Source organism: Sesamum indicum, linkage group LG8 (genome assembly GCF_000512975.1).
Source record: "Sesamum indicum cultivar Zhongzhi No. 13 linkage group LG8, S_indicum_v1.0, whole genome shotgun sequence".
NCBI classification, from domain to species: domain Eukaryota; kingdom Viridiplantae; phylum Streptophyta; class Magnoliopsida; order Lamiales; family Pedaliaceae; genus Sesamum; species Sesamum indicum.
In genome coordinates, this window is record NC_026152.1 from 12,272,824 (window position 1) to 12,292,693 (window position 19,870).

The 19,870-nt window shown below is 32.8% G+C and overlaps 3 protein-coding genes across 4 annotated transcripts in view; 1 reads left to right on the plus strand and 2 right to left on the minus strand.

Moving 5' to 3' along the window:
• LOC105168368 (mitotic spindle checkpoint protein MAD2) overlaps positions 1–323 on the minus strand; it is a 1,758-nt gene extending 1,435 nt beyond the window's left edge. The window contains exon 1 of the mRNA XM_011088428.2: positions 42–323. Within this exon, the coding sequence (XP_011086730.1) occupies positions 42–114 (73 nt within the window). The 5' untranslated portion in view covers positions 115–323. The remainder of the gene's footprint in view (positions 1–41) is intronic.
• On the plus strand, positions 10,999–17,113 carry LOC105168369 (putative ABC transporter C family member 15). 2 transcript variants are annotated; one of them, XM_020695594.1, is made up of 11 exons: positions 10,999–11,218; positions 11,400–12,278; positions 12,378–13,801; positions 13,897–13,983; positions 14,061–14,660; positions 14,758–14,922; positions 15,037–15,331; positions 15,500–16,020; positions 16,102–16,165; positions 16,252–16,491; positions 16,610–17,113. In XM_020695594.1, exons 2-11 carry the CDS (start codon positions 11,462–11,464, stop codon positions 16,723–16,725), a joined length of 4,329 nt encoding a protein of 1,442 aa, XP_020551253.1. In that variant the 5' UTR covers positions 10,999–11,218; positions 11,400–11,461; the 3' UTR covers positions 16,726–17,113. The 2 variants fall into 2 exon arrangements, with proteins under 2 accessions (XP_020551253.1, XP_011086731.1); XM_011088429.2 differs by lacking the exon at positions 10,999–11,218 and having other exon boundaries at positions 11,256–12,278.
• Positions 17,596–19,002, minus strand: LOC105168371. Its single transcript, XM_011088430.2, has 3 exons — positions 18,836–19,002; positions 18,253–18,341; positions 17,596–17,984 (listed from the first exon to the last, which is right to left on the minus strand). Exons 1-3 carry the CDS (start codon positions 18,857–18,859, stop codon positions 17,837–17,839), a joined length of 261 nt encoding a protein of 86 aa, XP_011086732.1. The 5' UTR covers positions 18,860–19,002; the 3' UTR covers positions 17,596–17,836.

Genomic DNA, 19,870 nt, shown 5'->3' on the forward strand with positions numbered 1-19,870 from the left:
CAAAAAAAAAAAAAAAAAAAAAAAAAAAAAACAGGGCTTACCGAAGAATTCACTAACAATAGCGGCGGATCCTCGCAGAGTGATTATGTCCTTTGTGGCAGTTTTTGAAGCCATAGATTTTTCTCTTCGAATCTCTATCACCAAAATCTACAGGCAACTGTGGATTAGGGCTTAATGTGTTTTAATTGAAGGACGCGAGATTGATATTAGTTCAGTGAAGAGAGCTTGTATGCTGCTGTATGGCGAATTTTGAAGAGATAAATTTAGGGTTTTGGTGGAGATGCAAATGGAAATGCAACGGCTAGTTCGGCGGGGTTCTTTGGATGGTGCGTTTTGGAGCTAACGGTCGAATTAGTTTCAAATTCGCTTACTTCCAACGGTTGGGAAACCAAAAGACTTCTATACCCCTGACATTTTTCATAGAAAAATAATATTCGGCATGTGAAAACACACTTGATACGTCTATATAATTTCTATTTTTATTATTATTTAATTAAATAAAAAATAAAATAAATAACTGATAAAAAATAATAAAATGTGTCGACTTCAAGTTTATATAAATAAAACAAATATTGATCGAACTAATAAATTAAAATAATAATTATTTATATAAAGATATTTTAATCGATTCATATCTAATTTACAAATAAATTATATTTTAGTTTTTTCGGATGTTAAAGACGAAACATATTATTGGATCTTGACATACCATCCCAAAAGAAATAATTTTCAAATTAAAAAATTCCATATTTTATATTAAATTATAACTATAATTTTATTATCTTTCACGTCTTATACGATTTTTCCTTTTTTTTTTTCAATGAAAAATACACGAATGTTTATATCTTAAAAATTTAAGCACATATGCGGAGCTTGTTGTCTTAAAATTATCAATAGGAACTTATATTCTATTATTTGAAAAATTATATTTAACACCCATGAGGTTTGGTTTCATGTAACAAATAAGCCTTCTCGTTAATCAAAATATACTGAATTGACTGATTTTAACAAAAATGATGAGTGAAAATAAATATTTAGTCTCGATTGACTGATTATTGATTTATTGGAAATCAAACAATTTTTTTTTTAACTAAACTACCCTTATAATTATGAAGATATACCTCATCACATACATTAACGCGTGAAGACGTATGGAGGTAATTTGATCTTATTTGATCTGCAATAAATAAATAATAAGTTAATTAGGGTTGAGATAGATTTTTTTTTCGAATTTTTCTGTTAATATCGATAAATTCGGTGAATTTTAACTGACAAAGGGACTTATTTATTAGACGAAAACAACCTTATGGGTGCTAGATGTAATTTTTTAAATTACATAGGCTTTACATATAATTACACCAAGTCTCAGGAGAGCGGATAGGAGTGTAATTATCCCTTTAATTTCTAAACGCTTGTTAGGGTCAACCGAATCTTCAGGCACAAAAGGAGTAAATGCAGGTAGTACTCGTTACAGTCAAAATATGATTTTTGGGGATGGAATTTGTGGCGTCAACCTATAGGGTTTATCGTTTTTTTAATTTCTTCTCTAGTCGAGTGTGAGAGATTACCCTTTGATTTACCAGAAGCAGAAGAAGAATTAGTAGCAGGTTATCAAAACGAATATTAAGGTATAATTTTTTTTTTTATTTTACGTTGCTTCGTATCTAAATCTACTAGTTTCTTCATTATTTGTAACAGTTCTTTACTTGGGGGGTTGGGATCTTTCTATTCCATATATATTCGTTATAATTAGTTAGTATTACAAAAATTAATACAATTTACAAAAAAAATAGATGAGTATCATAAAAAACCACCATCCCAACGAAAAAGCTGAATAAATTGGATTCAAATGGAATACTATGATCGAACTTCCTAATATAAGACTCGATCCCAGAAAGACTAAAAGAAAATCATGTATTGGTTCAGGTAAATTCATCTTACTTTATTTTATAAAAAAAATAAATCAAAATATTTTATGCCTTTGTTGACCTGATCAGAAAAGAAGTTATCTTAAAAAATAGGATAATTTTTAATTGAATGAAATTTGAATGGGTGCATTGTGGATTGATGTAGATACAGTCAGTGGGCTATTCCTATTCTAAAAAACAGAGGTTGAAATTATATATATCTTTGTATTTTCCTTTAGAGCAAAAAATATATATAAACGAAAATAAATATTTCTTACATATCTCACTAAAGTTCAAGAATTAGACATTGACGGCAAAGTCAATGAAACGTATGGCATGCAAACTCCCTACGTCTCTCTTTGAATGTGATCTGAAGTTTATGTTTGTATTTATACTTTTTTTTTTATCTAATTTTAATTTTAAGGTGGAAAAAACAAAGACAAAATGCAAAAGTTTATCTTTTTCTGAAGACCATAAAACTTGCAAGCTTTTCAAGATTTAAAAGAGGTAAAATCTATTCAAAGAACCAAATCTTTGGGGGGTCGGGGGGGGGGGGGCTTAGGACCAATTTATGTTTGGAAAGCACTTAGGAATTCTAGGAACGAGGATTGTCATGTTTCATTGTCACACTTGTTCAAAATTGGAGAAATTATGTCGACACTATTTCTATAAAATTTCATCATTTGTATTGTGGGGTATATTCTTTGGGTATTATTTTAGTCATTTTCATTGGACAATGCTCCAAATATGTTGGAAATTGCAATGATTCCCACAACTGTATTGAAAATTATTCACCATTTCAATTTCTTGAAAATGATGGAATTAATGAACCCTTGTTGAAATTTCAATTTGTTATATATGTTTGGATAGAAGTATTTAAGGGGGAGCTAAGAATTTGTAATATATAATGGAAAATTTGTTTTCTTGCTTTAAATAATTTTTCGAGTTAATGAATTTTAAATATTTTAGCAATATTCCCTTTTTAGATTATTCTTTGAATTGTTATAGTATTCAATATTGTAATTTTTTTTTTAAGGAGAGTGATCTATGTAATTGATGCGAGCAAAAAATTACTCATATAGACATGTTCAATTAGGGATTTGAACTTCAAATAATAATTTTTGGGCATGTTAATAGCCAAGAAGAACATTACCCTTTATTGAGGGGGTAAATCTCCCTTTTATAGTTTTTACCTACTGCGATCGAAGGAGTGCAATCCGCTACGAACTCGGAAAGGAGGTTACCGAGAGATAGGCTCCAACTGTTTTGGAAAGGAACTCAAATCAACGATTATTGAAGGCTTATACTTCAGGACGACAAGGCTCCTCACAGGATAAACTTGTTGAATTCTCAACGGGAGGTTGAAATCACTCCAACAATTTTCCTAAATCTTTGGGCATTTTCTATGGCAAGACAACTCTCATGCCTCCTAATTGTCTGACTAAGGTTCAATCATGTGTGAGTGAGAATGTCCCGATGTCCAAGTGGTTGCGCATCTCTTCGGCCTTCCGTGGACCTTCTTGTGCTTCTTTGCATAATGGGACCTCTGGGAAATCTTAGCTGAGGTCTTTTTCTGCTTGGACCTCCTCATTTATTGTCTATTTATATAAATTATTTTTATTTTTTAAAAAAGTACAAAAATTACTCCTGACAATTTTTAAAACTCAAAAATGCCTCTGTCAACTTTTAAATAATTTTTCAAGGATCAAAATACCGTTAAAGGTATTTCTTTAATTATCAAAAGGTAGAAGGAATGTCAAAGTAATTTTTTTAATATAAGTAATATGATCCTATATATTTTTATTTTATTAACTAAATTTTAATTTAAATATAAATTATTATATTAATTTTTTTTTATCGAATCTCTATATAAAATTAAACATTTTAATAATCTCTATATACTTACCTATCATGATGGGTTTTTCCCATAGAGAAAATTTTGTCGCGTGTTGGAATTAGGCCTATCAATAGGTAGCGTCTTACTCTATTCAGGTCCAAATCCAACAAAGACCAAAATAAATTAATTTAGATTCAGACTCTACCCAATTCAATGAACTCCATTCAAGAGGGTACTATTCAAATAATTTATTTGAAAAATCTTATAGATATTTTTAAAAATAATTTTAAGGTTTGTAAGACTCTAAAATCTTAATTCAAAAATAAATGTTTGAAGCGTTCAATCAAACTAAAAGACATAAATAAATATTTTAAAGAATTAAAGTACTCGATAATTATTTGATACAAAATTAAGTATATATAGATTGGTTATTGATTAATTTATCCAAACAACTCTCCAACTTAAAAAAAAATAGTTATAAATAAATATATTTAATTTATAAAAAAAAAGTATGTAATTTCATATGCAGCAAAATAGAGTTTAATAAGACTATCCAAATATAAATGCGCAATGGTTAATTAAATAGCCTCATTAATTCTGCTTTACTTATATATAGATTCATAAATTAAAGTGTAAATTACATAAACACCTATGATGTTAGGCCAAATACATAAACACCCTCCATCTTTTATAAAATTACAGCTACACATCCAAAGGGGTGTTAGTGTTATAACGTTTTTGAGAGGGTGTTTGTGTAAGTTTCGTTTTTGAATACGGGATCGATGTAGTTATAAATAGAACTATAATTTTTGGACGCATTGTTAAAACGTAGAGAGTTTTTGTGTATTTTAACATTAAATCAACTAGTTAGGTTGTAGAAAGGTAGGGATAGAGAAGGCAATCAAAATTAGCTAAGTGTGAACACATGAGATGAGAGAGATTGAGATGTATGAGAATAGAAAACCTTAATTGCATTGAAAGGGCTATAAATTACCCTAATTTTTCCAATTTCTCTTCACATTTTTGGTGTTCTTCCCAAATATTAACACACACAAACCCTAAATTAAAGATTTCTGAAATCCACCCAAAATGCAGATGTTGTAGCAAAAAGTTGGATTGTTTCATGTATTGAGTTGAGAATGACTTCAAACCGACTTTATCAAAAGGTATGCCTAACCCTACCTATATATATATATATATATATAAATCTTACTTACCTTTATTATTATTATTATTATTTGATACATTGTTATCATATTTGATTTTACTATATTTGGGGTATTATTATAAACCCAACAACAAGAATATTATATTAGGAAAAAAGAAAACTTGTTCACTGTAAATTTTATTTTTTATGTGATATAAAAAAGTAGAGTAATATATATATACATATATAATATAGTATAAAATATTAGAGAGTAGACTGACATACGTATTGGATAAGCATACATAATTATAACCATAGAAGTACGTATATATACGGCATCGTGGATGAGGTCAAATTTAATTCATGAAGTTGAGATTTATGATTTTAAGATGATGAGTTTGAACATTATCAACATATGAGATGTTATTCTATTTTAATAGTAGGTGTTGATTATATATATTATATGATATTGATAATTAGTATATTGTTATATATTATAATCGATTTATTCAAGATAAAAAGTTCATCGTTTCCGCTCTAAAAACCAAAAGTACATATATAACATCACATGAGGTAGATGATATATTAGAAGTACTAAATGTAATTTTTTAAATTACAAAAAATTTATGTGTTATTACGACCAAACTTTGAGGGTAGAAAAATGTACTTACGACCACACACACATCGAGTATACCATAATTGACTAATTATATGATGAATGAAAAGACAAATGATGTCAAATTGCACAAAACCTTTGTGCTTTCAACAATCCAAAAAGAACACTTACACTTGCCCATATCTTTTTCTAGTCAATGAAAAGAAGAAAATGGAGTTTATTATTTCCTAGAAATTTCATACTGGAAAAACGGAGTTTGCTTTTATAATTCCAGAATATTCCAGAAAAGGATGGTTGCCCACCTTTCTTTTTTCCCCTTTTTTGAAAGAAAAAAAATTATAATTATATTCATAAAATTAAGGTACGTATAATTAATCGATAACTAATACCATTATAAAAAACACAATATTTAACTATAGTTAATTGTCATGGTTAAAAATAAAAAATTATAGCAAATAATAATCAACCATGCCATGTAACGATTATTGGCCGTGGTATCTACGACTACAAGGGTAGTTAAAATATTTGTCATGGCTAAAAATCATGGCAAATATTTTTACCATGGTTCTTAGCCATGACAGGTAACATTTTTTTGGTGTAAAAATCTATATTTTTATATCAATTTTATCTAATCATGGTCAATAAAAATTATTTACCACGAGTTTAGTCCCTAACTGTTAAAATTGTAGCCAATAGTCATTTTTTTTTAATATACAAATATTCAATCTGTCCCGACAATTGCATAATTAATTATAAGAAAATAATTGGTCTTAGAACAAGCAATTACGTGTTTGGATTCACAATTTCATAATTAATTATATAAATGCAAATTGTAACTAAATTCAATTCCAATCACGATACAAATACTGCACATCCAAAATAATCTCTATGTATTCTCCTATGAGATAAATAATATTAAATTATTAATGCAGAGTTGGATGAAAAGAGCTTAATTATGGCTGTCTTTTTTAACAACAAAACATTCAGATAGACTTCCTGATAGAATGTTAGTGTAATATGCAAAATTCTTACTAAAATCAAGTTCGATTGATTAAATCAATCACAGAGTAAGTATGATACACTTGTCCAGTGATTGATCACTTTTTTAAAATTGTACATCAATCAAACGATAAGTGTATTCTACTTGTCACATAATTAGTTCAGGTTCGGACAAACCCGATTTGAGTTAGATTTTTTCATATAGTATGTCTCAAGGGGTGTTTGCGGAAAATTTCGTCATTGAACAGAGGGTGTAATTGTAATTACAACTACAACTACGACTTCAAGAGGTGCACTTATGATTTTGTAAATTACAATGAGTATTTGTATAATTAGATCTAGTTCCGGAGGTTTCAATATAATTTACTCTATTAACTATTGCTCTATTAAAATAATTGTATTTTTATTCATGTTTATTAAGTTTTTTTTTTTGTCGTCATTAATTGATTTTCATCGATTTAAGTTATTAATTAAATACCTGAGAAGAATAATGTAATTATTTTTATACAATTTTTGTAATAACTAATGATTTGGGTATATGCTGTCATGAATTAAAATGCTTCAACTTATTTAATATTACTCTGAATTCTTTATTTTAAATTACTATTTTATTTCATATTTTATATTTTATTAATAGTTTTATTATAAAATCATTTTACATATATAACTGATTATGATAATTAATTTAAAATAACTTTTTCTTTAAAAAAATGATTTTGACATTTAAATTCCCAATTTCAATCGAATCTACAAACATAGATTTAGCTAAGTTTCAAATTAATCTTATTTTTTAAATTTACAAAGAAATAAAAAATATTATTAATAGCATAACTCATAATTAGATAAAAATTAATTATGATGGGATAAAAAGTAATTGGATGGAATTTAATTTTAAAAATAATTTCTAAAAAGGAGGCCAAATAATACAAAAGAATTATCGACTGTTCCATCACGAAATTGAACTGTTTGAACATGAATCAAATAATACAAAAATGATTGTTCAAAATATACGTTTGAACTGTTCAATTACAGAACTAAACATGGGTCGATTCAGGACTGAATAATCAAAACTATTTGTGCTTAGACGTTGAGTTTGATACGGATACGTGCCCATCAATTTATCGACTCGAAAAAACAAGATAGAAAAATTAAAATAAAAAATTATAAATAAAGAGTACTGTTCTCTCTCTTTTTTTTTAATTTAATTTTAAAAAGAAAAAAGAAAAAAAAAAAGTAAAATGATTACAAATTAAATCAAACTCCTAACTTCAATCATAGTAAAAGCACATGCTGCATTAATTACAAGTCATTTTCAACATTTTGTGCCTTTTTTCCCCCTAAATGTGGTGTTGGTGGGTATTGAGTTTTCAAATAATAGCAATCACTGCAAGTGGAAACCTGTCAAACATTTCTTGGCTCAATTGATAAAGACGACTCATTTTCAGTCAAATAAATTGGAGATTATATTAGTGAGTAATTTGTACGTATTTATATAAATGACTTATAGTTATCGAGCGTTGTTATATTCATGAATTTTTGTACGTAATTATGGGATTAATTATTAAATACTAAAATCTATATTGATCAATAAATATATAATAGATTAGAATTTGAATATATGAAATTTTTATTGGACTAAATTGAAATTTTATAAAGTTTTTAGGTTTGAATTATATAAATTTAGAACTTTGGTGACCAAATTGTAATTTAACAAAAGTTTAAAAAGAGGTGTAAACTACAACGAGCTCCCCCAAGGTTTGACATAATTATAAGTGCCTTATCATTGTTGAAAAATTATCAATACCCTCTCAATTTCAAATGCCATCCAATAATTGGTCAAATCTGTTAGTTTCTATTAGATTTTCATCTATTTTTTGTAATGAATTGACCAAAATACTATTATGAACTATAACTTATAATTTTACTTATTCTTAAAAATTTTCTGAAATTATTTTATGAACTGAATGGATATTTATTCACCTCGTCCGATTTTTTTAGTAATTTTTTTAAAAAATAAAAAATATACAATAAGGACAAAGTTGATAATTCCAAACTCGATTCAAAGATTAAATAATTTTATTAAATATTAAGGGGTATTTACTATTTACAATTTTTTAAATAATAAAAAAAATTAAAATTATGTTAAATTTAAAAAAAAATAGTTATGATTTCCAAAAAAAAAAAAAAGAAAATTTGAAATTTGGGGCGCAGCACGAGGCTGCCAACCCCAAGGAGCTACCAAGATTGTTGGGATATTTCTCACCTCACCCCCTCAATTACTCTAATATATATATCTGACACACACATAAAAGTCACACACACAGAGAGAAGTATTCAATATTTCAATTTCTGATAATTTGTTCACCGTTTGACTTCGGTAAGCATTTAATTATTTAAATTATTAATTAATTTATATACTTATATTATTTGATTGGTGAGTTCATCAAATGTGATTTTTATAAATTAGTATAATGTTTCATCGATAAATTTAATAGATTTGGTTATTTATAGATTAGTGATTGGTCAATATTATTTCATATTTTATTTAAATTTTACTACATTTTTTATATACATTGATTATACATATTATAATTTAATATAATAAAAGAACATCAAGTAGAGGGTTGAACAACTCCTACTAATTTAATCCGTTTGACAATGATGTAAGTATAATTAATCGAATTTATATATACTTATATTGTATACTTGCTCGTTAATTGTTGATTACCTGTCTGGATTACATTGTAGTTCTGTAAAATTATTGTTATATGTTTAACTGTAGTTACGGTGTGGCAATAATAAATTAATCATAGTGCGATGCTATATTTGTTGAATGAAATTGAAAGATGAAGTTATTAATGAGGAAGATGTAAATTGAGATAAAGAGATGTGGTACCTAATTGGGGACCATATTGCAACTTATTGATAAAATTGTGAATGTTAAATTATTTTTTCCGAACACTCTAACTTCATAATTTTTTTCTTCTTTTTCAGTTTTTATATTCAACCTACAATTCTTTCAACAACTAATGCAGATTCCCGCTACAACTTAAACCTATATTTTCAAGAATGCTCGGAAAAAAAAAGGATAATTATATTTACACTTCCTGATTTATTATTTATTTACATAAATTATCTATATTCTTTATTTATAGAAACTATCACTAACAGCAAAAGAATAAGAGTAATTTGCGTAATGTTGTTGATGTTCTTTGATGTGTATGTGTAATTTTTTAAAAAGTATGGGTACTTTGTGTAAATGATGCTGACCTTTCGAGTGAGTGTATGTGTAGTTTTTTAAAAAGTAGACGTGGTTTGTGAAAAGACAATTGATTAAGAATTGTATATGTAATTATTTTTAAAAAAAATGTATATAAACACGATTTTATTGAAATTTAACATAGGATTCAACCACAACCCTAGGGTCTGAGCCAAGAATCCAAAATAGATTGTGTACATAGGACCACTTTAACAACTTTAAATTTTAGTGGGCAGTGTTACAGAAATCGCTCTTTTCTCACCAACCACACGAACGCCACAGCCGTACAGTGAGCCTCCTTTTTACCCCCACACGCCCTCATTCACCCACCACGCTTTTCCGTCCAACGTGGTGAAACCGTATGCCTTTTAACCGCATGCCAGCCACATGCCACCACCTCATATACCCCTCTGAAACCAGGGGATCCTTTGATGAGTTGTACAGCAGATGTGGACAAACTGCTCACACACACACACAGTCACTGCCACCAGACTTGCAAAAAGGGGTTCAAATTTCATGGACCATTTTTTTTACTTTATAAAACTTGTGTTCATTAGGGAACGCTTTTATTATGTTTTGCCCTTTTCTTGATTTTCTTTCTTGTATGGAAATTTTTTGTTTAAAACTTAGATTTGATGTGATTCAACTAATTTTTTGGTTGATTATATTTACAACTCTATCTTTTTTTATGAATATTTCCCAGATATGGTTGTAAATTCATTGTCTGTTGAAAAAATTTGAATTTCTCCTTTTACACACATATATATATATATATATATATATATATGAGGCTGTGTGAGGTGGGATTAAATAATATGTTAGAACCATACGTCCAACAGATGTTGCATTGGATGTATAGGTGAATTACACGTGCTCTTAATTTTTGAAAATGGTGTATGTGTGATTATTCACTTATCCATTGTTTGTGCATTGAGTTTAACATCTACAACGGGATATTATGGATTACGAGTGTACCCATATTCTTGTTTATGAGGTGAGGAAAGTCTAGAGGAAAAAATGTGATATATGGACTATGGAAATGATTATAAAATGAGGACATGCATGATGACATTCTTACTCTGCAGAATGACAACATTGAACAGCATTCAAACTGCGGAGACTGTTAAGATTCTGGTCCCATTATTTATTATTATTATTATTATTTTTAAATTTTCTGTGGATCATTTACTAAAATAAATCATAGATAAGGATAGGGATGGCTCTCAAGAATCTCTTGATGCGACTCTCTTTTTCTTTTTGATTTTTTTTTAATGAATTTTCTTGTTCTTTTTGTATATAAATAATAATCCTAGGCAAGAATACAGGCACATAAGCAAATAGTACACACATCATGACTGAAACTTTCAGATTCCTCCACTATTTCACCAACCCTGAACGCCGCACATGCTTTCTTCGCATTTGATCCAATTCTGGATATATATGCAGCATTATAGTATGTATTTGTTGATGTTTCTTGTCTTTTTGTAATTTAATCCACTTGCTTTGATGGGATTTTAGTTCTTGCATTTCTTTTTCCTCTTTATGTGTATTTTAGTGTTGGGGCTGTTTCTTGTGCAAGAATCTTGGTGTTTTGCAGGTTGTATTTATGAGTTCATTTCTTGTGAATGTTTCAGGTTTCTGATAGAACTGGATTGAACTTGTCTATTTGAGTTCTGGTTCTGGATTTCTTTTGTTAATGGATGTCAATCTGCAGTTGGTTGATGTGGCATTTTGCCTGTTCTTTGTGGTGTGGCTATTGTGGGATTTCCTGAAGGAAAGAGGAGATTTTGGTGGTGATAATCATTTGTTGCTTAGAGGAAAACTGTCCCTTTTCAGCAAGATTACTGTTGTATTAAACTTCATAATCAGCATTTCTTATGTGGGATTCTGTCTTCATGAGTTTTGGGTCGGGACTGGGCCGATTGAGGCGGGTTTCTCAACACTTGCTTGGTGTTGTGCATGTGTTCTTGCAGTTTATGCAGTGAGCAGAGGGGCTGAAAAGTGGCCATTAGTTCTTGTTCTGTGGTGGGGGTTTTCGAGCACGTGTGATTTGCTTGTGGTTGTCTTTTATATCCTCCACCGTTTCGAGTCTGCAGAAGTGCCCAAGTTTCTTCCCAAAGCTAACATTATTGATTTTCTGTCACTTCCGCTGTCTGTGCTGCTATGTTTCAGCGCTCTGCGTAAGAATATTGCCAAGAAAATGAGTGATACCATAAAACCATTACTTGAAAATCAGTTACGGAATGATTTAGGACATGATAGTGATCCATTTTCTACTGCTGGAATTTGGAGCCAGCTAACGTTCAGATGGCTTAATCCTCTCTTTGAAAAGGGTCGCCATGAGAAACTCCAACTGGGAGACATACCGCCAATTCCTCGATCAGAAACTGCTGATGAAGCGGCTTCGTTGCTTGAAGACTCTTTCAGAAAGCAGAAAACTCAGGTTGCCTCCCTGCCAAATGCCATACTCGATGCAATATGGACGCCCCTGGCCATAAATGCAGTTTTTGCAGGTTCTTCTTCTTTATGCCTAATCAGATGTAGAAGATAAAAAAAAAAAATGTTATATTTCAATTCTAGTTTTAGTGATGGTTCTTCTGTGGTTTTTCCAGGGGTCAATACAACTGCTTCCTACATTGGTCCACTGTTAATTACGAGCTTCGTCGATTTCTTGTCAGCAAAGGATGAAAAGTTGAAATGGCACCATGGTATGGTTCTTGCATTGGTCTTCTTCACTGCAAAGACTGTGGAGTCGTTATCTCAGAGGCAGTGGTATTTTGGTGCTCGTCGTATTGGCATCAGAGTCCGGGCGGCTTTGATGGCGTTGATATATAAAAAATCTCTGTCAATTAAATATGGTGGTACCAGTAGCGGCAAGATCATTAATTATATCAATGTGGATGTTGAGAGGATTGGAGACTTTTGTTGGTACTTCCACGGGATCTGGTTGCTTCCAGTTCAGGTTATCTTTGCCCTCATTATCTTGTACAAGAACTTGGGGGCTGCTCCCTCTTTTGCTGCTCTTTTCACCACGATATTCGTGATGGTGAGCAACACCCCACTTGCCAATATGCAAGAAAGACTCCACACCAAGATAATGGAAGCTAAAGATTCACGGATAAAAGCTACTTCAGAGACCTTGAAGAGCATGAGAGTTTTGAAGCTGCACTCTTGGGAATCGACTTTTTTGAAGAAGCTGCTTCAGCTTAGGGAGACAGAAAGAAGTTGGCTTAAGAAATACCTCTACACTAGCTCAGCTGTTGCTTTCCTCTTCTGGGCTTCGCCAACGTTAGTTTCAGTCGTTACTTTTGGAGTTTGTGTTGTGTTGGGAACACCGTTAACATCAGGGACGGTTCTCTCTGCTTTGGCCACTTTTCGAATTCTTCAAGAACCTATTTATAATCTACCAGAGCTTATTTCTATGATTGCTCAGACTAAAGTCTCAATTGATCGAGTTCAGAGTTTTATCATGGAAGATGATCAGAAGAGGTTGTTGCACTATACTACTGCTAGTAAGCCGGGTGTCGCCATTGAGATTGAACCGGGAGAGTTCGCATGGCAGAATAGAGAAGGAAAGAAACCGACCATTAAGATAACCAAGAAACTCAAATTATCAAAAGGGAGCAAGGTGGCTATTTGTGGTTCAGTTGGCTCCGGTAAAACGAGTTTCCTCTGCAGTATACTCGGCGAGATACCTAGAATTTCCGGGCCAAGTATTAAAACTTACGGTTCAAAAGCTTTCGTCCCACAAAGTGCCTGGATACAAACTGGCACCATCAGAGATAACGTGTTGTTTGGTAAGGAAATGAATAGAGATTTATACGAAAATGTGGTGGAAGCTTGTGCACTGAACCATGACATCGAGATGTGGGCCGATGGAGATTTATGCGTAGTTGGTGAACGGGGGTTGAACTTGAGTGGTGGACAAAAGCAAAGAATCCAAATGGCGAGGGTGCTCTACAGCAACTCTGATATATATTTGCTGGATGATCCTTTCAGCGCCGTTGATGCACATACTGGGGCTCACATGTTCAAGGCAAGCAAAATATACACTTCTTTAGCAATGAAACTTTCACTTGCCACTCATGTGCATAACTAATTAAGTTCTCTTTCGACTCTGACAACATGCAGAAATGCCTGATGCAACTCTTGCGTAACAAGACTGTCGTCTATGTTACTCATCAGCTGGAGTTTTTAGATGCTTCTGATCTTGTGCTGGTAAGTTACACAGATTCCTTCAAATATATTGGTATTTTTTTGGTAACTTGTTCTTACAAGATGCATACTGTGTACAGGTTATGAAGGATGGCAGAATTGTCGAGTCAGGAAAATATGAAGATTTGATTTCAAATCCTGATGGGGAACTCATAAGACAAATGGCAGCTCACAGTAAATCTTTAAATCAGGTGAACCCTCACAAGACTACCAACTCAGATAAGAGCTACCACCAGGCTAAACAAATAGAAGAAACGGGAATACAATTTGTCGACCTTAGCAGAAGTAGCAGAGTTTCAGAGCGAAATCTGCATGAAGAAACAGAAAGTGGCAGAGTGAAATGGCACGTCTATGCAACCTTCGTCACCTCTGCATACAAAGGGGCTCTAGTTCCAATTATCCTGTTGTGTCAGGTCCTTTTCCAGGTTCTGCAGATGGCAAGCAATTACTGGATTGCTTGGGGATCAGAAAGAAACGGGAGTGTCACAAAACAGCAATTGATTGAGATATTTGCTTTGCTTTCTGGTGGAAGCTCCTTCTTTATTTTGGGTCGAGCATTTGTGCTGTCGACCATTGCTCTTGAGACTGCTCAGCGCCTCTTCCTAGGAATGATCACATCAGTTTTCCGTGCACCTTTGTCATTCTTCGACTCCACACCTTCAAGCAGAATTCTCAATCGGGTCAGTGGATCTTTCCTCAATATTCCAGAAGTTTGGCTCATCTGATTTTGTGTAAAACACATGAGATTTCTAAAATTTTCTGTCCTGGAATCGCCAGTCTTCAACAGATCAAAGCATAGTGGACACAGACATTCCATACAGATTAGCTGGACTAGCGTTTGCGCTTATTCAGCTTTTGAGCATCATTGTGCTTATGTCCCATGTCGCCTGGCAGGTCTTTTTCCTCTTCCTCATCATCTTCGGCATCTCCATATGGTATCAGGCAAGAATGCTTTCAAACCATTAACTTTCTTTGCCACATTGTGATATAAATGCATAATTTCTGTCAACTTAGCGAGTTCTTTATGCTTACTGGTAATGATTTCCTTTAATGCAGTCATACTACATCAGCAGTGCAAGAGAATTAGCTCGAATGGTTCCAATTCAGCAAGCTCCCATTCTCCAGCACTTCTCAGAATCGATATCTGGAGCAACAGTAATACGGAGCTTCAATCAGGAAGATCGGTTTTGGAAGAAGAATGCGGAACTCATCAACGATTACTCTCGTGTTGCCTTCCACAATTCTGGCACTATGGAATGGCTCTGTGTTCGGATCAACTTTCTGTTCAACCTCGTCTTCTTCATCCTTCTCATCATCCTCGTTAGCCTTCCAAGATCAGCCATCGACCCTAGTAAGCACCTCCTCATCCTTTACCTTCCTTTATATCTTGACACTCGAGAGAGATAATTACAGAGGATATATATGTAATACTAAAAAATCAACAGTCTTTTTTGTAACTGCACAAACATCAGGAGTTGTCTACATTCTGCATATAGACTAATCATGTGTTTGTTTGCAGGCTTGGCAGGACTAGCAGCTACCTATGGTTTGAACTTAAATGTACTCCAAGCATGGGTGATATGGAACCTCTGCAACGTTGAAAACAAAATGATCTGTGTGGAAAGGATCCTTCAGTTCACCGGCATACCAAGTGAAGCTCCACTGCTGATCGAAGACTGCAGACCGGACACAAAATGGCCGCTCAATGGAAGAATTGAAGTCGAAAATCTCCACGTACAGTACAACCCTTTTCTTCCTAAAGTACTCAAAGGAATCACCTGCACCTTCCCAAGTAAAAAGAAAATTGGTGTTGTGGGTAGAACTGGAAGTGGAAAGTCTACTCTAATCCAAGCCCTCTTCAGAGTTGTGGAGCCTACACAAGGACGCATCATGATTGATGGAATAGACATTTCCAAGATAGGTTTGCAAGACTTAAGGTCTAAGTTAAGTATAATCCCGCAAGATCCAACTTTGTTTCAAGGAACTTTGAGGACAAATCTTGATCCTCTGCAAGAGCACACAGATCATGAGATATGGGAGGTAATGTGTCAAAAATCATCTTTACATAATTGACTGAAACGACATGTTACTTATTTTCCTTGCAATGTTCCAATGTGGCAGGTTTTACACAAATGTCATCTCGCTGAAATTGTGAAACAAGATGAACGACTTCTTGATGCTCCAGGTCTTGATTGGTTTCTAACAAAATCTTGGAAATGATTGATGTCCTTGCTTGAAACTACTGATTATAAACGTTATGAAAACATGCAGTCGCTGAAGATGGAGAAAATTGGAGTCTGGGGCAACGGCAACTTGTATGTCTAGCTAGAGTGCTGTTACAAAGGAGACGGATATTGGTCCTGGATGAGGCTACAGCTTCAGTAGATACAGCAACGGATAACTTGATCCAGAATACGATTAGAGAAGAAACTAGCGAATGTACAGTTATAACTGTGGCTCATCGGATACCTACCGTAGTTGACAATGACCTAGTTCTGGTTCTTGGTGAAGGTAAGAATGAATAGAACTCCGAATCTCTCTCTCTCTCTGTATACACACACACACACACACACACATAATAATACTTGTCCCCCCTGGACTAAACTCTGTGATAACTTACTTAATGCAGGGAAGATTGTAGAATACGACTCTCCCGCTCAGTTGCTTGGAGATAGTAGTTCTGCATTCTCAAGTTTGGTAATGGAATTCTTGAGAAGATCTTCTACCAAGAACAGCTATGAATGAGAATGACATTAAATTCTTTGGCTCAGCAGATCATAAATCACAATCACTGGCTCGTTATTGCTTCAATGAGGATGAACCGTGCAAAGGTTTGACATGAATCATGACAGACTTAGAAGATAGCACTTTGTCTACTTATATTTGTACATAGGAACTCACAACAGATTAACTGATACAAATTACTTAGGAAGGATAGCATCGATGTCATTCTAGATTCACAAATTTTGCAGAGTAAACCAGCTCATACAGAATGATAGGTTAGACAACATAAATCTGGACCAGTTATCGGCCCAGAATTATCGTTCTAGTTGTAAATATAACTATAGTCTGTTATAATATGCATTCCGCCTTCACATTGTTGGGAAATAAGTAACATGATTGATTGATCTCCTGTTCATGACAACTAATACTAAACTTCTGATCACCCAAGAGTGACCGTGTTCTTCGTTGTCATCGATGTGGAATTCGAGTTTTTTTCCATTTTGTTTTCATATATTCACAAGAAAACAGAAGTCCCTACTGCGAGATCTTGATATCCGGATGGTTAACATTGTGCATTATTACTCTTATGCGGCGTTTGCAGCAGCTTAAATTAAGTGCTTATCATCTTTTTGCTGAAAAAGAGTTCAGAAAAAATGTTTTTGATTTACAGTTCTGCTTATCATCTCCCATTCGTGGATTTTTCCTGCACTTCACTTTCGTCTTCAAGCATTCACAATTTTCTGTGCAACTTATTGGCATTACAGAAGTACAAGCTATTGTAAACAACCTTTGATACCACACAGGTCATTGAACACAAGTATACCAGCTCCAATGCATCTATACTTCACATGAAAAACAACGGGAGAAATCAACAAATCACTACACAAGTAATATTCAGAAAATTATTCCATTGCTCAACAAAATCAAATTACACATTCTTTATTCAAAATTCAAGAAATTAGACTTGTTTTTTGACGCATTACAACTGAGACAGAGCACAACCAGGCTTTATTACCCTCTACATGTTTTTTTTTAATATCTTTCCAATTATATGGCCTAAGATCTGCTTGCAGAAATCAACTCAAGAAGCTACAAACAAGAAGAAGACGGCGACTGGCCTTCAGAACAGCGCTCACTCAGGTTTTGAGAAGTAACGGTTGATGCCTGGCATGATCTGCGGGTGCTGGCCACGAAGGTACTTCCTAAAGGCATGGTCCGCATACTTTTCACCCTCTTCATAGTTTTGAAGAACACCGGCTGCTCTGTTCTCTTTCGTGACCCTGAAACAACCCATATTGATCAATCAACCGTTGCTTTAATCTACAGCTAAACGCACATAACAACGTTTCTCACTGTTTACAAGTATTGTCAAGTGTGGAGTCTAACACTACGTTACACTTTGACAATTACTACGTAAAAAAATTTCCTGATTTTCTGTTCTACTTCTTGCATGAACTATACGTATGTTCCCATGTTGTAGTAAATACCATATGCTGGATGCATTCCTCCGTCTAAATGGTGGAACAAGAGAGATAGAGTAAATATTACCTGACTTCCGGGTTGGTGCAAATATTTCTGATCAGCTGCATGCCACAAATACCCACTGCAAAGCCAACTGGTACAAGAAGTGGATAAATCTGTTGATGCAAAATACCCAAATATTACCATATCATCAGCCTTCCCTTGCAGATGTTTTCATGGTTATTTACAAACACAGGCATAAATCATCTACATGATGTAATGATATACTTATTTCATCAAAACATTTCATGTCATTCCAGACCACAACATGAAACACAAAACAGAGATAAATTACACTAAGGTTTGGACATATTATACATATTTAAGAAGAACTTCCGTACACATTACAAATCCCATACAAATATCAAACTAAAACACAAAGATCATAGTTTTAGACATGTTATAATCATATACATATTATGCTGCATTTTGGCAATCATATTTTATATTACAAATTCCGCGTACATATCAAACTAAAACACGAAAAGCGTCAGGGTAATTTCTTCAAAACGGCAATATTTATTCAGAGATGAATCTATAAACATTCCTGATAAAAAAGCATGCAAAAGAGATTCTTGAAAATATGAACAAGAAAAGGAAGAATCAATACCTCAGGCTTCATCCATCTACCCATTTTCTTGGAGCTGCGAAACGCGAAACGGAGAGAGAACCAGACGCCTCTTTTATTCGCGGAGGAAGGAGGAGCTGATTCTCTCCTTCTTTATTGCTTTCTGCAGTACTCCAAGAAAATGCCACACTCAAACTGTTCATGTTCTGGGGTGATGAAATGCAGTATTTATATGCAGAGGAATGGTAAATTCTTGGGGCATTTGATGGTTATGTGATTGTGTGGTCGCACCGGAAGAAAGGGAGACGTTCTTGGCAAATGGATTTTTGATCTTTCCATTACCATTGGTTTTTTGAGTTGAAGTTGATGCGTGAGCGCCAAAACCGTTGAGCCAAATCTATATATACACGTTTTGAATCTATAAGACGGGTTCAAATCTTAGTGGTTCGGACTCGAATCCAATCCCTAACTACATTCTTGTTTAGTGGCGAAATTTTAATACATATACTCCTTAAGGACTGTACCTATAATTTTAGGTTGAGTAAGAGATGTTTGCATAATTACACTTAATTTCAGGAGGTTTTGATGTAATTTGCCATATATATATAATTATTATTGATAAAATTGAACTGTTAATTTGTCTTAGATAGGATAGGAGTGGTGGGAACTGGCAACTGGCAAGGCAAGTGACAATTATATTTGTAACTAAATCAATAAATAATGTAAGGTTCTTAAAATTTTTAAACTCCATTGATTAATTTAAACAACTTTTGTTGTGATACCGAAAATTAGAGTTTAATGAAATTTTCTAATTAGAAAGTTTATATATTTATATATATATATATGTGTGTGTATGAGTGTGTCGCTTACTTTAGCCATTTTAATGTTATATAAAAAAAATAATAGTTAATATATACCAAAGTTGTGTTTAAATTTTTTTACATCATGAGCTTTAGTTAATTGAAAAGCATAACTCAATAAATTTAAAGAACTAAAATATTGAATAAGTATGTATTGAGTATTGATTAGTATTTTTTTTGGTGCTGTAAGTTAGTTCATTTATATATTTAATTATAT

Excerpts from the sequence above, each read along its gene's own strand:
- LOC105168369 (XM_020695594.1), top strand. The coding sequence starts at position 11,462 with ATGGATGTCAATCTGCAGTTGGTTGATGTGGCATTTTGCCTGTTCTTT. Across the intron at positions 14,661-14,757 it reads CAAGCAGAATTCTCAATCGG|TCTTCAACAGATCAAAGCAT; the intron begins GTCAGTGGATCT and ends TGGAATCGCCAG. Across the intron at positions 16,166-16,251 it reads ACGACTTCTTGATGCTCCAG|TCGCTGAAGATGGAGAAAAT; the intron begins GTCTTGATTGGT and ends GAAAACATGCAG.
- LOC105168371 (XM_011088430.2), bottom strand. The coding sequence starts at position 18,859 with ATGGGTAGATGGATGAAGCCTGAG. Across the intron at positions 18,342-18,835 it reads GTAGATGGATGAAGCCTGAG|ATTTATCCACTTCTTGTACC; the intron begins GTATTGATTCTT and ends TTGCATCAACAG. Across the intron at positions 17,985-18,252 it reads TGCACCAACCCGGAAGTCAG|GGTCACGAAAGAGAACAGAG; the intron begins GTAATATTTACT and ends GGGTTGTTTCAG.